The 13,752-nt window shown below is 40.5% G+C and overlaps 1 protein-coding gene and 1 long non-coding RNA gene across 2 annotated transcripts; both read left to right on the plus strand.

Annotated features, from left to right (window-relative positions):
- The first annotated feature begins 6,580 nt into the window (after window positions 1-6,580).
- Window positions 6,581-6,821, plus strand: LOC116223570. Its single transcript, XR_004165147.1, has 2 exons — window positions 6,581-6,644; window positions 6,745-6,821. It is a non-coding gene; the product is annotated as an uncharacterized LOC116223570 (long non-coding RNA).
- Window positions 6,822-6,836: 15 nt separating this feature from the next.
- On the plus strand, window positions 6,837-10,794 carry LOC116223571. Its single transcript, XM_042709681.1, has 5 exons — window positions 6,837-7,147; window positions 7,238-7,409; window positions 7,550-7,729; window positions 7,972-8,082; window positions 10,553-10,794. Exons 1-5 carry the CDS (start codon window positions 7,085-7,087, stop codon window positions 10,792-10,794), a joined length of 768 nt encoding a protein of 255 aa, XP_042565615.1. The 5' UTR covers window positions 6,837-7,084.
- The last annotated feature ends 2,958 nt before the right edge of the window (window positions 10,795-13,752 follow it).

The raw sequence follows: 13,752 nt of genomic DNA on the forward strand, positions 1-13,752 counted from the left end.
ACATATCACGGGCATTTAGAACTTTGTGTGGGTTGTGGCCGTAAACAGCTCGCTAGCTATTAGCGCTCAAGGCAGTATCATAGCTAATAATAGTTGATAACCAATGGATAATAATGTATCGCTAAAATGTATGATTCCCGTTGTTAAGGTTAGAGAATTCTCGCACCAAAAAGGCATCATTCATAAACGACTTGATAAGCAGCTTAGACTCACCTGCAGTTACCAAAACAGTTTGTCAATGTGGGGCATTTGAGGGTTTTGTGTATAGTACAGCACAAGTTAAAAATACTGTTCACTGTATGATTATTTCATAATGATTTATGAGAAAAATGCCGGGTTGGTAGTATGCCAATGTTATTGTACCTACTTTTCTGTGTTGTGAAACTGATATTAGGTGTAATGGAATACAACATTTCTTCAAATGCTAGAGATGTATTGGCTTTTAGTTCATGTTTCATGCATTGCAGTGCAAGGATAATGGTCAGTGAGATGACATTTTATTTACAGTATGGAGTATTTTCCTTTTATTACATTCAAGGAAAAAACATGAATAACATTGCTGCTCTTGTGGTTAAGGAAGAACATCTGAACAGTGTCCTAGGCTACATCATGTGGCCTGTCAGACAGATCCTCCAAAGCACCATCTCGAGCAGGAGAGCAGGACCACCCAGACTCTCTGTCCCAGAAAGCCCCAAGACCAGCTAATAAAGCTTCTGTACACCAAATACCTGTAACGTCTGAGCAAAGTTTACATTGTATTTAGAGAATAAATGGTGACACACATCTATTGAGTCTTCCTTTGTTAACAGTATGGCTACTGATGGCACAAATTGTGATTTTGTAATCAATGTTTTTATTATAATTGGTCTTTTTTGTATTTATTACCCATGTACTAGCCAGTACATTTAATAACTATGTTTAAAAAGCTCTGTGGCATTCTTTGAAGCAAGTCTATAGAAACAGTTTTGGTATGTAACATGTCAACAGTTGACACATGCAAGATGAGCAGTAAGCAAAGTAAGACAGAGGGAAGATGCATTTATTGTATTTTCTTCCCCAGTTATATTTGTATTGCAGAAATCACTGATGACTCGTATGCATAAAAAACAAAACAACTTACTGCTATATTCCCCTTAGACATAAGGCCCATAGTCTGCTCTATAGATGTTGAATGCATTCTGTAGTGAGAACACATTCAATCACACAGCTAAAAGTCCCGGATGATGCATGTTGGTTGGTTTGGAAGCTGCAGTAGTCTTCTTGTTACCTTGAATATTGAAAGTGTAAGTATCATGGAATATAAAACAAGATGACTGCATAATTACCATGTCATTCACAAATAATTTTACCTGTGGCATCTCCCTGCAGCATCCATTCTCAGGCTCTGTAGGCATTTGCTCACACTTGGCACAATTACGCCTGTATAGATAAAGGGTTTTAAAAAGTGACAACATTGCAGGTGAAGTGTATTTGAATGTTGTGTTACAATTACAGACACAAGTTGACAAATACAACGATATAATGAGAAAACTAATAAACGTTACGTTACGTTACGTTACGTTATGTTCTACATCTGTGTTAGTGCCATTTTCCACATTGTAATTTAGACTCAGATTAAGATATTATTTTGTTTAGATTCATATTCAGTGATTGCTCATTATAATGATTGCATAATTGTATTTTATAGTTTTGCATTTCAGTTTAATATATGTTTAGTGTACATGCAATGCTTAGAATAACCAGATATGCATGGGACATAAGAGTTGCTTTGGAGTGCGCGTGGTAGTGAGCTACGACGTAGTCTGCTCGCGCATTGATGGAATGTATAAGAACTGCCATTTATTTCATTGTTCAGTATTCAGTAAGGACGGAGCGAAAACACTGTTTTCTACCGTTGTTAAACGCACTAAACATAGAGACTCGTTCTTTCCGTCTAGAGTGGTTAAGTGAATGAATATGTTAAAAATGAATTCCTGATAACAAGAAGGGAACTTTAGCCACTACAACCTGCTTGGTCCATTACTGTTGTCAGATAACATTTTACTTTACAGATGGAGCTTTACTCGTGTAGCAGGCATAATGGTGTTCCCGTTACTTGCATTTACATAAACACTTTTCACAAACAGTAACTTACATAAACACACTGTATTTGTGACATACTCGTACATGCACACACTATTATCTAGCATTGCGATGTTCTCGTCACCGACTAGACCGTATGACCTTAGCCAAAGTAAAAACAAGTGAAGTGACAAAGTGTACTTACCATTCAGAAACGTCCTGTTGTACCCTAAATTCTCGAACTTGTTTGGGAGCCTCTTCTTGTTCAGGGTCTGAACAATCTCGTATCCAGTCGCCATATTTTATAAAACTAAACTTGGTAAGAATGAGTAGCTAAAAACTAAAAGGTTAGAATGATTAGCCCAAAACCGTAGAGGAGGGGGGAGGAGGGGTTAGCTGGCTCATTAGCATAAGCGCTCAAAACAGCTCGCTGACAGAATGGCTGTGTTTGGCAGGGTAAAAAGGATGCCATTAATAATGATCCTTGTGGTATTTTGACCAAAATATGTTACAGACATTTCATTAAGACCCCAAGGAACCATATCAACTTGTGGTAAAATGGGCATACGATGGGCCCTTTAAGAGTAGAACAAAGTGTGGTGGCATAGACCAAAGTACTTCAATAAATACATCAATTAATACAGCTTTGTTTATGCACATGTGTAAGGTGACTGAGATGGTATGTGACTTGTAGTCAATAAAGTGCTTAGTGTTTAGTGCATGTCGGTATTTAGAGTTCTGATGGCTGTCGGGAAAAAACTGTTCTTAAGACGCGTGGTCCTTGCTCTAAAGGAGGGGGCATCGTCCCGTGGCGTGGACACATTCGCAAACAAAAAAAACCAACAAACAAACAAAAAAACATTTAGAAATGAATGATTGCAGATTATGGTGAGACTTTTGAAACTGCAATCCCAAGAAAGGTCAGCAATACTACTCCACCTCACTCATATGGTACTAACACATGTAGCATTTACGATTTCTTTTGATATCAAGTTTTGCTGCTAAGCTTTGTCCTTGAAAGGTTACAAGATGACCTACAATCCCAAGGTGACATGTTATAAGGGTATGTGAAATTCAGTCAGTGGAAGAAGAAGATTTGATTTGGAAGCATTTAATTGAGGATATATGAAAAAGGACAGCGATTCACTTTTTAAACCGTTGAACTGTAGATAATAATGTAGTTTTATATTGCAACATTTCCATAATTACTTTGTTCAAAAGAAATAATCGTAAATTAAATATTAGGAAATTAATAGAAAATATATCAATAAAATAAATAAAAAGCAAAACATTAAAATGTTACAAGAACTGGTAACTTAAATGTTGGGAAATAAATACAAAACAGGACTTTGTCCATGTTGTTGTTGGTGGCTTCGTCGACATTTAAGGAAAACATGCTGTTTTTTTTTTTACTTTTCCGAAATACGTCTTTTAATCTCTGGTGTTATGCCGTGTGTGTTAAAATAGCTGGCATGCTGATTGGATATCGACAGTTTAGTCAAAGCAATTGTCTTCAGCTATTTTTTGGCATAAATTCACCACGGGTTGGGCGGGCCTGAAAGACAAGATCTTGCTATGCGATGAACGTGCACACGCGTATTTTCAGGTCACACACACGGTCAGTTATTGATGCTGGTACATCAGCTGTGGTTGTTGCTCCCGGTAACGGCGTTGTGTGTTGGAGAGCACAAACGGCTGCTCTGAGCAGGGTCTAACTCATGACGTGGAAGCACTTTTTTCCGGGTCGTTGCATATAGTATCTTTTTCGAGCACAAAGTGCAGAAGCAAGCACCTGCTTCTCTTAACTTCTTAGTTACACCAGCTACCAAAAGGCTTACTGTCCTTCCCTATCTCTTCTATCCATGCCCAGCGCGATTTATTTTTCAATCCTTTATCAACTAGGAGGGCATCTTCCCCAGGATTCATGAACTCGGGCATCTACGCAGCATAGGCAGAGCGATAGAGAAAAGTCGGTGTTTGAAGCACATTTTCCCAAGACCCGCCCCAATCTACTTCTGATTGGCTAATAATGTTATTTTGAGAGCGGGAGAGTTGTTCTCCTTTCATTTCATTGGCAGACAAACTCATAAACTCGAAAGTGATGGTGATGATATCGAGACGTGTTTTTTATTTTTATTTGTTTTATATAAGACTTTTTTCCGCAGCCAAACGCCGCACGCCGGAAATCTGGCACGGTGCCGGAATACTTTAATCCCTGCATAATGTAATTCTTGTACATCTAGGTTTTCTTTGGCGACTGTTGTCGCATCCAACAGCACAACATATCCCGGGCATTTTGAACTTTCTGTGGGTTGTGACCGTAAACAGCGCGCTAGCTATTACCACTTTAGCCTGCTGAGGAGAGTGTAGACGAATGTATGATTCACATTAAGGTTACAGAATTCTCCTGCTGAAGTGCTCAGAAGGCGCTGAAGTCAAGTGTGAACGCAGCCTTAATCACCCAGTGTAACATGATTCATGAGACTACAAATCAGTGAGACAGACCCTTTATTAGATGGTCATTGATAGTCCAGTTTAAGCTATTAAACACAGTTACTACACACACTGATATTATTGGTATTCTAAATCCAGTATGGAGCATTCAAAAGTGTCAGAGTGATGTATGCACAGGCAGTGGCGATTCTAGAAAATTTTACATGGGGTGGCATATCACACACACACACACACCTGATGTCTATATGTATTTATCAGCCCACTGTTAATCGGCCTGGGCTCTCCTCTGCAGATTCCCTCGCTTTGTGACGCGTTTGACGTCAAACTGCTGCCTGTGGCAATGAGCGCTTCTGCCTCCGGAGCAGACATCGCATTTACGCTGCTTTTGAAAGCAATTACTGGATCGATAAAAAAAAAAAGTGAAAACGTTTGTACTCATAAACCTCCATATCCATAAGAGACATTCTTATTCACAACCCTTGAAATGTATTAAGAAAAGCTACTTTTATAGAAATGCAATTTATGTCTTTCTGTAATTTTCACACTTAGCAAAGTCATCCGGCGGGCCAAACTGGACCCCCTGGTGGGCCGTATTCGGCCCGCGGGCCCTATGTTTGACACCCCTGCTCTAAACAAATTAACCATATGTACAGTGGTGGAATTTTCTAACCAACATGTTAGCTTGGACATAGAGCGATCTCTTCTGTCTGAACATGTCGGCATCATCCTCCAACGTGTCTGTGATAATGTGCCCTAAGTATTTGGTGCTATTGGACACCCCCAGAGCTTGCCCAGAAAGATGAAAAAATATGAAAGATAAAAAAATATTTATTTATACAAATCCAGATAGTGAAAACAGACAAACTTCTAAATGGCCAATTGAATTTATAATGGCTTGTTCTGTATGTATTAGGTTATCACATACCGAATAATGTATGCCAAAGCTAGACTAACTAGCTAGCGAAAGATAGGGTGGACTAAAGAGCGCACACTTTTTACTGTTACTGAGTTTACTGTAGGCTACATGACGGGACTACCTTAAAAACAGCCAGAAAAAGGCTTTTTGTGAGAAAACGGTTTGTGGTATCTAAAATCTGATTTCGGAATAGCTTAACAGTTAGGTTACATACGTAATGAAAATAAAAACTGAGAAAAAGCCGCTATAACATTTTCTGTCAGTCCACCTTACTGTACTAAAGACGTTGGTTAGCTAAGCTAACAGTGGTAACGTTAAGGCTAGCTAGCACAAGCAAGCTGTATAGCGAGCTAGCTACTGTATGCTACCGACTGAATTACAACGGAACTGTCTATCACATATGACCACCCATCACATTTTCTTGATTCACGAATCACTTTTTTCATCACTGCAAGTCTACAGTAGGCTTGTCTCCAGTTTGTTTTTGGCTTCTCAAATGCTTTCAAACCGTTTCTTTCTTCACTGGAATGGAGCGGGAGATGGGCAACCACGCAGTGTTGCCAACTTTTCTGTAAGGAAAATAGCTGTTAGCTCTCCCAAAAGTCGCTAGATGACGTAATCAACTAATTTGCATAATATGCAAATAAGCTGCGCAAGCGCACATTATGCAATTCTGGGAGAGGTAAAATGTTCACGCGAATACAAAGTTCTAATATTTTGCTGCTATCTAGTCAGACTAGCCCTCGCTGTACTCAGCTCTTGAGATCGGTTGTAATGTGAACTGCAGAACGGGATATGTGAGATGCTTTTTCAGTGCTTTGTCGACACAATAATCCAATAATAATGACAGAAAAAAGTCGCTAGATTTGTCGCTAGTCGCTTTTTGCTAATAAAGTCTCCAAGGGGGTCTGGAAAGTCGCCAGATATAGCTACAAAGTCGTTAAGTTGGCAACACTGCAACCACGGTGACAAGAGAGCAAAGCCGACTCATGGACTCCACCATTTTACAGGGGAAGAGATCAACAGCTTAAGTAGCAAAAATATAATACCATTCAATAAATGTATAGTATATTATAGGAGACATTTCTGACAACCTTGGTGGCAAGCAATTTTTTTAGGGTGGCAGTTGCCACCCCGGTGGTTTCGCCACTGTGCACAGGGGATAGTTGCTTTGTTTCCCTATCTGGAAGACCCATTTTCACAACATGGATATGTAAGTATATCACAATATTGCATTATTACAACATTAGGCATATATTCACTGTTTGAATTGCTGATAGCATTCCTATTTGGATATATTTATAATTACATAGGAACATTACTACGATCCAGAGAGTGGTTCTGGATACCTTGCATGGCGATTGAAGACCATTCAAAGAAAAAGTTCAGAGGAAAGAAGCTCAGTTAGCAGATCTCCCAAAGGTAAGTTCATTATCTGTTACTAATGAAATTGAGTTGGAGATAGGAGTCTACAAATTTGTGTTTTGTCTTAAGTTGGTGGGCCAAGCCATGGTCGACAACCATTCATAAGTGACAAAGTGCAATCTGATGAGGATGTGGAAGCAGCAATTGCAGTTTTGAGACACTCTGCTGATGAAGACACTATCCGTGAGAAGATGAAAACTACCTTCATTTATCGCCAAGCAATGGTCAATGATAAAAGTAAAGCAGCAGATGTCTTCTTGGTCTTTCCACGGTTTCTGGACACCAGGACTGGTATGATGTCTTAATTCACTGAATCATCAAAATCATCAATGCAGTATCTGTTATCACTCATCAATGCTCTTTATGTATGTTGTATTGCAGATAGAACAAGATTTCAGACTCCTGTTTGGTGAGGCCACAGCCAACACATTTTTGGAGAGGTGGCCAACCACTTTCAGAGCAAGAGTCATAAAAGAAAGCCATGGACTGGTGCCTACCACAGAGCTCTTGGATTTAATGCGCAATGCTGAGTCAACCGCTGAAGTTGAGAACGGTATGAATAGTACTTTTTTCACTTGGTATCATTGCTTATGTAAGTGGACAATATACTGTACATTTTGGTTATGGTGCCAGTTGTCAATTTAACATAATTGTGGCATAATATTGACCTAATGTTGATATACTGATCTGTAGGGTGGGACAGTGACATGTCTGCGATTTTGCTGCTGCTACATCTGCTACCACCATCTGCGCAAGGTCGAAAAAGGCCAGGAAAGATATCTGCATCTCAAGCTGTAGATCAGCTCATCAAATTTCAAAAAGTATACGAAACAGTTGTTGAAAATACTTTCCATCACATTAATGTCATTCACAGCTTGTCATTCACTGTCACTCAAGAGTCGTTCGAAAGCCAATATTACATCACCCGGGCTCTTTTTGGCACCCGGTCACTTTTTGCCATGACAGCGCCACACCAACACTGCGTGCGGAGGCTCTGTGGTGTTTAAACACTGCAGTTAAACACCACTCATTGAACTCCAACGAAGGAATTTCGGAGATGTTTAAAGAAATGTTTCTCGACTCTGACATCGCAAATTCATTCACGTGTGATAAAGACAAAACCGGCTACATCATCAGATTTGGATTAGCATCGTTCTTCAAAAAACAGCTTGTTGATGGCATCAACAAGGCTGGGCCATTCGTGTTGATGTTTGCTCATGTAACAGGTTTGAAAAGCAGGTTTAAATAATTGCACAAGATAATCTGTTACCTGTATTTCAGTTTCTTTTTAATCTTTTATTTTGATATCACAAGCACACTGGTATTGGGGGTCTCTGGTAGCCCCCCCCCTGTTTTGTTCCTCTCTTCCCCCTTCCTCTTTCCTGTTTGACATATGCTGGGAATGAGGTAGGTGGTTGAGTTTCATGGGGATAAAGAATCTAATAAATATTGCCTTTAAAAATAGGCATCTAGGTTCTTATATATATTCTTATAACTTAATAATAATAATAATAATAATAATAATAATAATATTATTATTATTATATATATATATATATATATATATAATATAGCTATACTATTTTCAGGAAATATCTCTTTGACCTATCCTTTGTATGTTTTTCCTTTTGTTACATGTGGGGGCTAGCATTGACAGTGGAGCTAGTGTACGGGAGCTCACCAAACTGTTTGTCTGTTGGTGTTTGCCTTCACAGGTGTGATACAGTTTTTACTTATCTTTTTTTAATGTATATATTACATGTCTGTTCTTATTTTGCCCTGTTTGACATATGCTGGGAATGAGCATTGACAGTGGAGCTAGTGTACGGGAGCTCACCAAACTGTTTGTCTGTTGGTGTGCTTTCACAGGAGTGATACGAAATAAAGATACATCTCAGCAACTGTCCACGAGTCACAAATATTAAAAAACACAACGCAGAAGTCACACCGGTTACACTCATGAATTCATATTACAGGCATGAAAATCCCTCACCTTACGGCGAAATTCGCCGTTTTGAAACCAAAATAGGTGACCTACGTGAATCGTGTAGATTCGATGAGAAATGTTTTTGGGGGGAGGGTATTCATGGGTTTAGGTATTCATATTCAGTGAACTGCGAACAGGTGCGCGTGCCAGAAGGGAGCGCGAGATTCAGTGAATTGCGAACAGGTGCGCGTGCCAGAAGGGAGCGCGAGTGCATGGAAATATTAACGCCTGGTCAAAAACCATTGCCTCCACTGGCGGCAGGCGATCTGCGTCTAACTGCTCATCTTGAATCAAAAAAGGATCGATTCCAACCGCTGAAATCTTTCTTTGGTAACGCAGAAGGACATGAGGTTGCAGGCCTCTCGCATAATCAGACAGCGGACACGCTAGGTCAACTTCTTCTGACATTTAATAAGTGAACCCCAAGATGGCGCCACGCGAGATGCTGACGTCACGTGAATACGGCTTGAGCCTCTTTGAAAACACAGTTCTGCGTGTAGTTTTGTGTTAAAAAAAAAATACAATTAAACAACCGTGTCTAAAATACACGCTTTCTGAAAGTGATTACTCGTTAATTTATAAGATTTATTCTTTAGAAGTCAAACAAACTTTAAATGGCGATTAAAAAATCTGAATTACATAGCATTGTATTGGCTGTCAATCATTATGGAAGAGTAGACAAGTTAAGTTACAGCATGTCCACCATCTCTTGTGGGGGCTATGCATTAAGCCATTTGTGGTGCCCTTACCACATCGTGCCTCTTATACTGTATGTTAGACCCAGTGACATCAGTGCATAATACTTAGTAAGAAGGCCATAATAATTTTGGACTCATGGCTGAAGTTAAGTTTCTCCAGCTCTCCCCAGGTTGGCAAAAAAAGCATCTCAAAATGCATCAGATTGATGCTTGAGAATATGGAATATTAAACATTTTCTTACGGGGGAGCATGCCCCCGGACCCCCCTAGAGGGGTAATATCCTTCTCACCTTTTTCACCCCTGACCCGTTTTCATGCCTGATATTAGGCCTATAGCACACCAGTTCACGTAGTGGATGCCAGTTTGTGAAGTGATATCAGCAACAATTCATATAGCAGATGCCAGTTTATAATGCATCAACAGTTCATGTAGTGAATGCCAGCCAGTGTGCTGGAACTATCTCTCCATTGCACATTTAATGTAGTTTGTTTTATTTTTATTCACAAAATGAAATAAAAGTGTGCAATATGTGGTCAACATCAGTGAGTCTCTAAATCTATTATGTTGTGTATAGTGTTATATATGTCAAAATCTCTGTAAACGTTAGAAAGGTCGCCGATTAACACTTGCAACTCAGTGTCGTGATGGTTTTGAAAAAATTCAGAAGGTAGTAAAAAAAGTATTAAAAAGGTATTAAATTTAACTTAAGGATTGCTGTATATACCGTTACAGTCGTGTCAATTATATTAAGTCCAACTAGTTTAGCTTTAAATGTTTTTTATTAAGGTTACTTTTTACTTTTATACTTTAAGTACATTTTAGAGCCTGTACTTTTTAACTTTTACTTGAGTAAAGAGGTTAAGTCGATACTTCAACTTTTACCAGAGTCTTTTTAAACTCCAGTATCAATACTTCTACTTGAGTAACGAATGTGTTTACTTTTGACACCACTGCCCCTGTCCCAAGCGTCCCAGGCGCCCGTGCCCCTGCCCCTGTCTCCTGTGTCCCAGGATTCCCCATACCAGTTGCTCCTGTCCCGGGTGCCACAGTCCCTGCCGTCATCCCCAGTGAATCAGGCAGTTCAAGCGCCGCAACTTCCCCAGCCACTGGTTCTGCAGTCCCTGACACCGCTCGTGCTGCAATACCGGCCTTATCCCCTGACTATGTCCTTCATGCCCCGGTTGAGGAGGTGCATTGTGGTCTCTTCAACCCCCACAAGGCTCCCAGTCGCCCGCCAGAACATTTGCCTTAGTTTGGCCATCCACCCGGCCAGCCGCCAAAGACTCTGCCCCTGTTTGGCCTCCCACCCGGCCGACGACCTGACTCTCCGCTCCTGTTCGGCCGTCCTCTCGGGCCGGCCGCCTAACCCTTAGAACCCTAAGCCTTCTGTCTGGCCCCTGCCTGCCCACCTGCCTTGCGCTTGACCCCCTCCACCCACCCTATGTGGACTGGTTCGGTTCGTTACGGGCCGTCTGGCATCCGGCACTTAGAGGGGGGATTATGTCAGGTCTGTGCTGTTTTTGTCCGTGCTTTTACTTTGTTTCCCTTTCGTTCTTTTATGTTACTTCCTGTCTGCCATCGTTTCCTTCCTGTGTCTAGTCCTTGTGCTTCCTTGTTCCCTCCATATGCTTTCCTGTGTTTGTTTGTTTGCCATGTGCCCTCTTGTTGTTGTCCGTGTCTCCACCCCTCACCTGTTCCCAATCATCACCCGGTTTGTTAGTCTCCTGTGTCCTGTTAATTCCCCTTGTTTAGTCCACCTGTGTCTCATTGTCTGCCCCACCTTGATTGTTCTCACCTGTCCCTCGTTATCTGTTGTGCGTGTGTGTGTGTATATATATATAGTCCATGTATTCTTGTTACTCGTTGAGTCTTCGTCATTAATATTAGGTGTTGGTTTCTCTGTGTTTTCTCTGTGTGTCTCAAGTTCCGTGTTAATTAATTACGTTTCGAGTGTTGCCGACCTTGGACTGTACAACGACTTCTCTATTGCCTATGCCCATTTGGATTTGTTTGCCTGCTCTTAGACTGTCTACCCGTGTACTGAATCCTCTTAAGTAAAACGTTAACCCCTTCATTCTACTCCTGAGTGCTGAGTCGTGCGTTCGAGTCCTGCACATCACCCTCAATTCGTAGCAGGGTGTCAATATGGCTGCATCTGATTGGTTAATAATGTTCTTACGCCAGTATAACACCGTGCTATTGGTTCAACTGATTTAGTAGGCAACTGTGTTTGCCGGCGAGTTTAACAAACTTTTACACTATGGTTTTGACAAATTAAATGGGAAATTGTCCTGGCAACAACTGGTTTATCGTTAGAAATTATATAATCATCCCAACTTTAGAAATTCAGGTCCTCGTAAAATAAATTGCAAAGTTGAACAGATACAAGGCTTCAAAGTGAGCCTTGGAAGTTTGCAACCTTCGAAACCTAACGTTCCAATGTATATTATGCATAATATGTGCCTCAGGTTGTCAACAATATTGTATTCGATTACACGTACTCACTATATTCACACTTAGAAAACAATGTATATGGGCTGAAAACGCTATTTCAGGTAAACTAAATATTGTCATTCTTTTTGTTATGTTAGCAGTCATCTCCGATATCACAATAAATAAAACTATGCAGTCATATTTCTGTAAAATCTTTGAATACTCTTACCTTCTCGGTCAACATCATTTTTTGGTTTCTGACTTCTCGTGTACTTGATTCTTCAGCTCATCAACAAATACACGTGTATGCGAAGCCGCGTATTTATGACACTGGCGTAAACGTTAAATACCTCCAAGACTTTAGGGGGAGCTCCAAGCCAAAAACTCTGTTGTGCTACTTTAAAGACTTTATAAGGTTTACACTGAAACAATGATACACAACTTAAACTCCTGAATGAACCAAGAAAGAGGTTAAGTAAGACCACTTCTTAAGTAACACAGTATATATTACAGACTAATGAAGAAGTAAAACTGTCAAAACCCTAAGTGGATACAGTAAGTGATGAAATCACTCGAGTCAGGCTGTCCCTGCACATGTAACAGAAGTCAGAACACCCCCTCAATGTACAGAAGCTGTAAAAGGCACTAGCAACGGTAAAAGCAGATGGACTTACTAATGGACTGTACTCGTAGACATAGGATGAAGGTCTTGTTATGTCTATGGTATTGGACTGTACTTACCATAGACCAGTGGTTCCCAAACTTTTTACAGTCCCGTACCCCTTCAGACACTGAATGTCCAGCTACGTACCCCCCCGTTTTTTTTATCATGTTTGTAACCACCGCCGCCACGCCCCCTCCCCCCAGGCACATATTCAGCCTATACCACTTGAAACTGTGAAATTGTCAGGGTAGGTCACTAACCGCCGCCGACACGCCCCCTCCCCCCGCGCACATATTCAGCAAGTATTCAACACTTGAAACCGTCATGGCGGGTCACTAACCTAACTGTAGATATTTTTTTAATTATTTCGCTGAATATGGGTATACATGAGTATTTTTGCCAATGCGACTTGGCTATTCAGACTATTTAAGATTTCATGTCATTTTCAAACTGAGCTATAAATAGTTATTCTCCCCGCGTACCCCCTGAATCACTTTGCGTACCCCTGGGGGTACGTGTACCCCAGTTTGGGAACCGATGCCATAGACAAAGGATAAAGGTCTTGTTATGTTTATGGTATTACCCTGTAGCCTAAGTGGCATTGTTCTAGAGTGGACAAGGAAAACGATGCAGTTGACAGTACAGTCCTATTGTGCCATTGTAACATTTGGTTATAAGCAATAAAAGTGCTATAGACTTGTTCAATATTGAATAAAAATAGATTCTAAACAGAAAAAATTCCAGCATAATATTTGGCTTTCCTATTGCACAGTGTCATTTTTTACCCGCTTTTCATTGATAATTAATAAAACATATAGTCTTCTATACATCATGTTAAAAATGTAACTGTGTGTGCAAACAGTAATGCAGCCTCTTTGCTAGCATGCCTGACAGTTAGCCGGCTAATGTCATGTCCACTTTCTTTCTCTTTGTGGTTATATGTAAACACACAGAGTTAGCCTAGCATTACCTGGCAGGCCACCAGATACAGCTGTTAGCCCCACACAGGTCTGTTAGCCATGTGGTTGCCCAGTGTCCGGTGACCCAGTGTAAATCTGTCAAGATGTTGAGCGAGCGGCCTTCTCCCTCTGCAGCACCATTTCCATCTGGTCT

Source organism: Clupea harengus, chromosome 14 (genome assembly GCF_900700415.2).
Source record: "Clupea harengus chromosome 14, Ch_v2.0.2, whole genome shotgun sequence".
NCBI classification, from domain to species: domain Eukaryota; kingdom Metazoa; phylum Chordata; class Actinopteri; order Clupeiformes; family Clupeidae; genus Clupea; species Clupea harengus.

What these genes read in the sequence shown, in the direction of transcription:
- LOC116223571 (XM_042709681.1), top strand. Translation starts at nt 7,085, where the DNA reads ATGATAAAAGTAAAGCAGCAGATGTCTTCTTGGTCTTTCCACGGTTTC. An exon ending in TCACATTAATGTCATTCACA is followed by an intron (nt 7,730 to 7,971) that starts GCTTGTCATTCA and finishes CGTGTGATAAAG; the next exon opens with ACAAAACCGGCTACATCATC. An exon ending in GATGTTTGCTCATGTAACAG is followed by an intron (nt 8,083 to 10,552) that starts GTTTGAAAAGCA and finishes CCTGTGTCCCAG; the next exon opens with GATTCCCCATACCAGTTGCT.